This window comes from Bactrocera dorsalis, chromosome 5 (genome assembly GCF_023373825.1).
Source record: "Bactrocera dorsalis isolate Fly_Bdor chromosome 5, ASM2337382v1, whole genome shotgun sequence".
NCBI lineage: Eukaryota > Metazoa > Arthropoda > Insecta > Diptera > Tephritidae > Bactrocera > Bactrocera dorsalis.
The window spans coordinates 24,960-35,000 of NC_064307.1; the positions used below are offsets into that span (position 1 = coordinate 24,960).

Here is a 10,041-nt window from a genome sequence, read left to right on the forward strand (position 1 = left end):
AGCGTACACGTAAAGGTGCAAAGGCAGTTGTTTTCGTTTTACTTTGTGTCCGTTGTTGCCTATTATTAAATGTGACCTTCATGTGCAAATGTAGTAGTGGAGTTGGTTTTAACACAAGTTATTTGCCCGGAATTCGTGCATTTTCCCTAGAGTATTGCTCAAGCTAATAATAAATTTGTATGTTGTCTGTTCAAATTTACGAGAAGGAATGCAGGATGCTAAAATAGGCCATAAAAATACAGGTTAAGGTAAATGTTGTAGCTATTGAAGTAGAGCCGTTATACTTATGTGCACACATCATCGAGCTTTCACGAAGTTAACTTCTTATTTGAAGAGAAAAACGTACAACCAAGAACTTTATTTTGATCGTTCACTTTGTATGGTATAGTATTATAAAGCTATTGCGATCTAAAAAATGTATTCCTACCGGACAATTAGAAATAGTATAGCTTCCAACTTTAGATCTACTAACTCCCAAAGGAAAACAATATCGGAGGTACTTTAATATAATACATTTTTCTCTCAGATATGATATTTACTGACTTAGGGTCTATGAGAGAAATATGGAATAAGAATAATTTGTATAATATACATATGTATGTATGTATCTCGATTATGACATGGTGTTAATCATTAAAAAACTTTCAACTTATTTATAAGTATATTGTTTCAAAGCTCCAGAATTGACGGTTTCAGAGTTTTAGAGCTAGTGCGTTGTATTTTAAAAATTTCTCCGTTTGATACGTGGTTTGAATTAAATTGTGCTTTTGAGGCATCTTTTCATTTCCCATAATATGTGTAAATATGTGTGGTCATACATGTAGGCATGACCGTAAATAAAAAAAATAAGCAAAACACCGGTTAACAATATTATGTTTTTTTCTGTTTTCATGCTCACATTTAGAGATTCTAAAAATTAAATGTACAGCAATATTTATATTTAGCTCTTAAAGTTTGCTTTTGTCTGATACGATTGGGTTTAATTTGTCCATAAGAACTTAAAAAAACTATATGAAAAAAATTTGTATAAAAGCAAACTTTAATAAAAAAATGTTTCCCTTATTTTTGGAGTGGGAGAAACTTAAATTTATCATGCATAAGTCAGACCCAAAATTCGTGCCGACTGGTGTAATAAAATTCTCAAGCGAATATTACTCGTACATATGTAAATCATAAGATGGATATACTTTTACTATTTTTCTCACTGCTCTTTGTTTGAATGTGATCAATTACAAGTTAAAGCTAAGTTGATAACATTTATTATAATTTTTATACTCTTGTAGCATTTTGAATTGAGCATGTTAGGATTTCGCTAACTATGTACATACATATGTACATTGAAAATACTTGGCGAATGTATTCTTTAGTAACTTGAAGAGGTTGAGTGGGAACGAGAACTCATTCAACATCAACTACGAGTCAATAAAATGTTGTGTAGCTTCATGCTATAGTGTAAAAACAGATGAAATCAGATCAACGCTCACATCCCATATAATGGTTCTAATCGAAATTACTTGTATAGGAAGTTCGATAACTATGTACATACGTAAAAGACATTCCCAGAAACAATAATTTAGTTCGTACAATGTCGTACATATATATAAAGCATTTAAGAACTTTTCCCAGGCTTTTAATTTTTTCGAATTGCGAAGGTATTTAATGTGAGTTTCGCCCGTATTAATCCCTTCCTTACCAGTTAAAGCTAATGTTAAACGTGAAACTATAGTAATTTAAATTTATGATCATTTCAAAGCAAGAACGATAAACTACATCAGTACTATATATCAATATAATAAATTAGTTTACTTTAGGAGAGAATAAGTATTTGCTCAGCACAAGATGTATACATATGGTTGCTATTTAATACTCGGGCTACCTAAATAGAAACTTATTATATTAGGCTACCGTCAGCCGAGTCAAGGTTAATAAAATTGAATGCGTTCATAATATATTCGAACACATGCTTTTTATTTAAAACGTTAGGTTAACACATTTCGCGAACAACATTATGGTTATAATACCCTTCACATATAATGATGATTTCATACAATAATCATTCGATAGATCAGTTTGAATGGCAGATACATGCTGTAGTTGTCCGTTTTGAACAATCTTCGTAGATTTTACGGTTGCCTTGGATAACAACCCTAATTTCATATCTTGTCAAAAAATAAAGTTTTCCATATAAGGACATAATTGATATCTCTTAGACTGAGGAAAAAGTACGCGTATGTAGAGACATATAAACAGACAGATCGACAGCGACCTAAATCGACTCATCTCATCATATTAATCATTTATTTATAGCGTCTCTGACGTTTCCTTCTGGCTGTTACAAACTTGGTGGCAAACAGAATATACTGTGTTCAGGGTGTAAAAATGCCGAATGCCTACATATCTACAATGTTATATGATATGAAGGAAAAACAACGGTATTAATGATAAGTATGATAATCATACAAAAAATCTAAAAGCGGTTCAGTGAAACCATCGGGTAAAAACCAGTTAATGGCTAACATGTCAGACTATTTTATATGTACATATGTATTTCCTGAGTGCTACTGAGTTACATGCCCAGAATAAAAATGCGTAAAATGTAAATATAGTATACAAACATTTGAGTAGTTTATGTCACATATAGCTACCAAACCAATTGGTTAATGCCTTTTTGGTGCCAGCACTGGATTTAAGAGATACATAGATATAATTACAAACTGTCGCCCAGTTAAGTTTGATAACGAAATTCTAATGGTAATATACACGGTGTGAAAACTTTCTGGCAATAAATACGCCACAGGTGGCAGTTATTTTCGAAACAGCTAAAAGTGCGACTATTTGTAATTAATAGCTACAGATGTGCTTTTCACGTAGATCTGTAGACCCTACTTCATACGCAATACAAAACTTTAGGTTGGAACAAGTATGCAGTTTTGTTGATCTGGAAGTAACTATGGACCCCAAACTCAATTTTAATCTTCACGCATCTTCCACGGTTCTTAAAGCTAAAGGCGCTCTTAGTTTTGTTAAACGTTGGTCAAAAGAATTTAGAGATCCGTTTACCACAAAAAATCTTTTTACATCTCTGGTGAGGCCTTAATTAGAGTATGCTTCTGTGGTTTGGAACCCTAGTTACCAAGTCCATTCAGATAAGTTAGCGTCCGCTTAAAACTTATAAATCTCCCGACACTCGCTAGTCGTAGGGAGATGCTTGGTATAATATTTCTTGTAAAATCATGAATGGGTCAGTCTGTAGCCCATCTCTCTTATCTGATATCTAAGCAAGCTAATGGAATAAAGTGCAGTCATTGATTCCGCGTCATTGCTCAATAGCTACGAATACATTAAATCTAAGCTAATAGCACATTTTGCTAACAGTCACACACATATGGCCTTGGGTGACCTTTAAACAAGCCAACTATTCAAACACATGCAACGGGTGATAGGCACCGCTCTCTGCGAAACAGAGCTATCGACGTAGCAGATAAAATCGCATTTGCAAATGCTGATTCTATGATAGGACGATTAAGCGTAGTAGGCAGTTCGACTTTATAAAATCGCGACGACCAAGAAGAAGTAGCCACAGCCGCCAGAGACACTACCGGATGCGCATCAGTTCGGTGCCAACCCTTGACCACATAGGAAATCCTGTCAAACTGCAACTGGGGTAAAAGCGAATGAATATCGTACACATACATACATATGTATGTAACTTACATCCTGCAGTCACACACCGCCTGAAACCATTCGATGGGATTTCCAAATATAATTTGCCGATAGATATCGGAGCAGACGCCTCCATAATTGCTAAAATCGTCCAAAACAACAATACATATAGTGCAGTGAATCACTGAGTATCACTGTGTAAGCCGTAGACTTCATTAAAATCGGTTTAGCCCTAACACCAGAATTTCTTTGGAATTTTTTCATCGCTAACCTTACTTGAGGAATTATAGGAGGCGACTTTATACGGCCATTGCCGTTCCCTTTGTTTACAGTGTCGATGTTACTCCCTGATGGTAGCCATATAGCGGCGGTTGGGTTGCTATGTTCTAGCCAGGTTCCTCCATTGCGTATTTTGCGGATCCTGAAATATAGTTCACTTTTTCATGTTTAACCTCTTTGCAAAGTCACCTTGAGTCTTTCAATTTGTAACCTGGTTGGCCGCATTATATACAAGCACCTAGTCCTCTCCTATCGGCCCCTGTGCAGTCCCAGGTTATGTATCCTAGCCCAAGTAGCGAAAGCATCTTTTCAGATTTTCTTTATTTTAATGCGTGCCTGTCGCATCAGTACGTAAGCTTTATCCTGTTCGGTATACTCGTATATGCCCTTACCTTATGTTAGGTGCTGTTGTGCTTATCGTCGAGTGTTTGATGAGGTACTGTAGCATTTCTTTTACAGACCCTGCTACTTCCTCTTCTGTTGTAGGTGAGTAGAGGTCTCTAATTTCTATAGCAGCCTTTGATTCAAGGTCGCAGATTCTTAAATGGTGGTATTGCAGAAAGCCTCTCAGAAGCTGGATTTTGTAGACTGACCCTTCTCCAGTTCTAATAGTAGCGCCGCGGGTCTTGTTTTACGCATCACTGTAATCTTAACTTTTGCTTCTTTAAGATTTACCTATTCTTAAGGACCTCGACGTTGCTATTGCCTTTTGCTGACTTTATAATCATGGTCTATGATTGCTGCTTGGGCCTATTATATGTTCTCTGACTTGCAGCTACCATTCTTCTTTTCTTGTTTCTCTTTAGCGTTTTCATGAGCTTTCTCCGCCGTTCCTTCGTTTGCGTGGGTGTTCTTTGCTTTTTGAGGTTCTTCGGTGATGGCAATTGGGGTGCTGCTATTCCCTTCTCCTTATTCCACTGGCTTTGATTTTGATGACTCCCGATGGGAGTTTTGTATGCTTGTTTAAAGGTGGCATCTTTTCGCGTCTTCGCATGAGGCATTTTGAGCCAAGCCCTCCTCTCCTGCGGCTCTTGGTCGGAGGCTACGGAACTGTGATCCCGGTAGTAGCCTGAATTCAGCCTTACCATTTTTAATTATTATTTGCTCTAATTAATACTTGTAAACGACGCGGCATTGAGTTGAGCAGATTTCCTGTTACTTCCCGTAATTTTTTTTTGCCCTTTTTCTGCAATAACATCATTGAGCTGATTGTCCTTTTTCTGATTTGTCTGTCCAGGTGCTCCCATAAATGTTTAATGCGATTAAGGGCCCGATGATTCTGGAGGGACCAAAAAAAAGTTACAAGAAGTAAACACGCATACATATTTACGTATTCTCATCACATAGAGTATGCTTCGAGGGCGGTATATACTCTCTAAGGCACTAGTATTACAAGAGAAATTCGTTATCGTACAGTATATGGTATTCTCGTAGAGGATAGAGTCAACGAAACATGGTACTCCAAGAAACGATAGAAACAATAAATTTCATAAGGACTCCTCTTGCACCACTCTTCTAAGGTAACTTTGTATTTTTTGTTAATAATTTTGAAATTTATCTTAAATATAATTCCATCTGGGTTGGGGATTACAATACAATTTTTTATTTATTATTTAAACAAGTTCCCTTAACAAAAAATAAAAGTTTAGTTATGCATTTGCCTTCTAAATGTTTTGTGGACATATTAATATATTTATATATGCCAATAAATAATTTAAAAAATTTTGCTTTGGATCGCCTAATAAACATATCTCCGCCATTTCAAATCTTAAATGAAAATAAGTAAAGATAATCCAGAGTTTTCCGGCCATAATTTATCTGGATTCAGAACAGTACCGTGAGTGAGTGTTTAGTTGACATGATTGGTCTTAAAAATTAATATTATTTCATAAGTATATTTAAAAAATTTTACGACGACATGTTAGTTAAATTTCCAACTTTCATGAGTACGCTCAGGTATTGCAAAATTTTTCCTCTACTATCGGATCTATTTTCTGGGTTTAACTACCGTATGAAACTCCACTCTCCATCGAGGTCATAATATCAGCAATTTCATCTTGTCGTAATGCTTCTGATGGTGATGGTACTCGCCTTCCACCAAGTGGCAACAAATCTATGTTCTGAACGTGGGCTCGCACACTATGCCCTGGCGGTAGGCCGATATACCACTTTCCAACATTTTGGATTACAGTGGAGTCTCGATGTCGTTGAGTCCAGTCTTTTTCTCGTTCCAACTGCAAGATTTTGTGGCTATTAGTTATTAGAGGTGGTAGGGAAACAAGATCATCATCATTAAAGCCTAATAAGCCTGATGAAGAATGTGGCAAAACGTAGTTGTAATCTTTTCCGATATTAACACCTCCATGATCACGATTGTTACTTCTGGTGCTACTCGATAAGGTAAGGTTTGGTTGAGAATCGTGAAAGCTGACACGATTTTCTGAACTAATGTTATGATTTTTATTTCGATTGACATTTTGTTTGCGAGACAAACTATAATCATAACCTCCTCCCCTCCTTTCGCCATCAATCATTCCATATCTGGTAGTTCCGCGGCTGTTGCTAGCTGCGCCCATACGATCACTTTTCATTTGGTTTCGTATACCAACTTTAAGCACAGAATCAACATTATCTTTATTATTAATTTTTGATTCCTTTGCATTATATTTTGGTGTGTTTTCAAGCCTTCTGTCACCATTCACCTTGTTTGGAACATTTTTTGATACACTTTCAGCACCGAAACCGTCTATACTACTGCTTCCTCCAACTCCTACACCAAAATCATTTGAAAGCTTAAAGTCAGTGTCTCTTAATCTAAACTCAGTTAATGATGGGTTTATATGTGATCCCGGACCCATACGATTTTTTACAATCCTGTATCCAATACCAGGTCCAGCAATATATTCAACGGTGCGTTGAATACCGGCATCATCAAGATATGAGTAAGTACCTTTCACAAACCCATCTGGACTTCGGCTTTCTGCGCGGCGATGATCAGGTCCAGCAGCGATTAATTTATAAGTACCATTTGGCCCACGTTGTGTGGTCATTTTTCCGCGCGCCTTAGAATGGGCCTTGTAGAGAGGAGCAGCATATGCCACACTTGCTGGATTGTCAGGTACAGAATTCAATACTTCATATCCAGTTCCTGCACCCGCTGCATACCTTACACTATGACGTTCACCGACATCATCTAAGTATGAATAGAGACCTGCAAGTGAAACAGATTTCAGATCATTTTTAGATTTTATCGTTTTTCTACTAGTAAAGACATACCTCTTATTCTACCTGAGGAATCACTGGTCTCCGTACGTGATTGTTGCTCTGATCGGAAGTTAAAACTATACGAAGGGTCATCGTAAGGATCAGCCAATGGATCATCCACAGTTCCTACCTCTCGAACAGGATATTGCGCTAAATTCATCTTACGATGAATTTTTGGACCATTGACCCGAAAGCTAAGAAACAGATATCACTTTAGTTGAAAACTACTAAAACTGCGTTAACTAACTTCAGAAGCATTAAATCTTACTATTATATAAATATGGTACGGGAGGGATACATTGGAATCGGTGCAAAAATTGGATAATATGCTATATATCACCATTTTAAACCCAAATTGCATCTTTCACCTCCAATATACATGACATCAATTCACGAATTACGCCAGCACTACTTACTACATATAGTGATTTATCTTCTCTCTTTATTCTAGTCAGCTCTATGCAGAATAACTATCTCGGTTAAATTTTGAGTTATCTTAATAAAATATATTCTCGAGCATACTTTAGTTTAATACCAAAAAACAATCATAATTAGGAACTATTCGCCCAAGACATATTTTTCTTAGCGTAATCACCACGCTCGATGTTGAGTCGTTGCTGTCTCAATCCGATTCAACGATGGAGTATAATTGTAGTTACGTGTGACTTTGACTTATAAGCTCAGGGCCGGCCCGAAGCAATTTACCGTTCTAGATAAATGCCAAATTATCCGCCCCTTCTATGTTTACTTTGTCTCGACAACAAAATTTATAACATATTCCACAGCATTACCATAGTTATTTAATAAAAATTGTATCATACAATAAAACAAGTAAGGAAGGACCAAGTTCGGGTGCAAATGGAAATCATTACACTCGTACTTGTACTTCGACCCGATTTTATCTATTTTTGCCAATACTACATACAATGAATATGCTACATAATAACAAAATGTTCCCTAAGATTTATTAAGTACCTCACATATCATAATCAATCATATGGATTAAAGTGATGGATATTATGTTTGTTGTATGGGGGCTAGGTCAAGTTTTCGCCCATTTTTATTCCTTTTAGAAACAAAGATACACTGCTATCAGTAAAACACGTTCTCTCATTTTAATTTAAATAATGCCAATATACATATGTACTCGTAAATATATGTGTATTAAGTCACCTGGAAGTTCAAAAATCCTTCCATTAGCTATATGGGAGCTGAGGGGTGTATTGATCTGATTCAACTCAGTTTTGACACACAAATATACTATTATCATGAAAGAATTTTCTCTGAATTTCAATTACATATATATCTCACACACAGACCGATATTTGCTTTTAAAATTGAACTATAGGTACACGGGTCCACATATTCTGTACCTAGAGGCGGTAGACGGTTTTGGTTCGACTTGAACAATTTTTGGTGCTAAGGTGGCATACTTAAAAACACTATTCGTACAAAATTTATCTCGTGTTATTAATTGTTTCTTAATTCGTACACCAGAAAGTGAAAGAATCAAAAGCAATTTAAAATTGTGTTATATGAGAAGTAGGCGTGGCAGGCGTTCGGTGAACAAAGACAAATCTCTACAAGTCATTCATCAGCCCCGTTCTGCTATATGGTGCAGAGGCATAGACGATGCCAACATCTGATGAGTTAGCGTTACGATTTTTCTAGAGAAAGGTTCTGCGAAAAGTGTATGGTCTTTTGCGCATTGGCAACGCAGAATACCGCGGTCGATGGAACGATGAGCTGTACGAGACATACGACGAAATTGGCATAGTTCAGCGGATTAAGAGACAGCGGCTACGCCAGCTGGGTCATGTCGTCCGAATGGATAAAAACCCTTCGGCTCTGAGAGTATTCGACGTAGTACCCGTCGGGAGAAGCAGATTAAGAGAAAGGCCTTCACTACGTTGGAAAGACCAGGTAGAGATGAACCTGGTAATACTTAGAATCTCCCATTGACGACAAATAGCGATTGGATTGGCGCGCTGTTGTAAACTCGGCTATAATCGCGTAAACGGTGTTTACGTCAATAAAGCAGAAGGCGCGGTAGTAGTCCGATTTCGCCCTTTTTTACACTGTGACATATTAATGTTAAAATAATGTCATATACTGAATTTAGCTAAAATGGGTCGAACAGGTCTCGAGATATGTGATTTCACCTAAAAGAACCCGGACCTTATAAAACTGTCTGTTACCATCTCGATGGTAAAAAATTAATGTTCCTGGATTTTTTAGTTAAGGATTTATCGCGCTTTAAGTAGTTTTGAACAATGCCGTTATGTGGGGAGGGAACGAGGTTATCAATCGATTTCACATTGTCGGTTGGAGTTCTTATAATATTTGAGTTCGGTTGTTGTAGCTTTAGTACTGTTAAAAACTACTAAAGGGCGATAAATTAATAACTAAATTCGCTAGATAGATTAAATTTTACTTCCGAGATGGTTTGAGAGAGCTTTGTAGGGGCCGGGATAAAAATAGGACAAAGGGCGTGGCACTGTCCACTTTTAGATTAACTCACATATCTCGGCTCCCGTCTTACTGATTTCAACCATATTTGGGGCATGATTCTCCTGATATTTCTATGCTACAGAGTGAAAATGGATGAAATCATACTACAGCCACACCTACTTCCCTTATACTATAACACAATTTTAAATTCCATTTGAAATTTTCAGTTTCCAGCACACAAATCAATAATGAATTAATTTATCAGGATAAAATTTAAAGCACATAGTGCATTTGAGATGTGTCACCTTATAACTAAACATTGCGTAAATGGAACCAAAACTGTTCAAGTTCTTAGGTACTCAATTTGGGGATCCTGGCTTTAAT

General features: G+C 36.7%; 2 protein-coding genes across 6 annotated transcripts in view; one reads left to right on the top strand and one right to left on the bottom strand.

The window, feature by feature from the left end:
- LOC105232791 (general odorant-binding protein 70) overlaps positions 1–10,041 on the top strand; it is a 33,603-nt gene that overhangs the window by 12,540 nt on the left and 11,022 nt on the right. For 2 of the 5 annotated variants that reach the window (XM_049457727.1, XM_029552934.2), the window contains exon 2: positions 5,180–5,462. The exons of the other annotated variants lie outside the window; for them this stretch is intronic. The gene's annotated coding sequence lies outside the window, so the exon portion shown is untranslated. The remainder of the gene's footprint in view (positions 1–5,179; positions 5,463–10,041) is intronic. 5 annotated transcript variants of the gene reach the window in all.
- LOC105232792 (uncharacterized) overlaps positions 5,492–10,041 on the bottom strand; it is an 11,777-nt gene continuing 7,227 nt past the window's right edge. Inside the window, exons 3-4 of the mRNA XM_011214651.4 lie at positions 7,219–7,400; positions 5,492–7,153 (exon numbers count right to left, since the gene is read on the bottom strand). Coding sequence (XP_011212953.2) covers positions 5,943–7,153; positions 7,219–7,400 — 1,393 coding nt within the window. The 3' untranslated portion in view covers positions 5,492–5,942. The remainder of the gene's footprint in view (positions 7,154–7,218; positions 7,401–10,041) is intronic.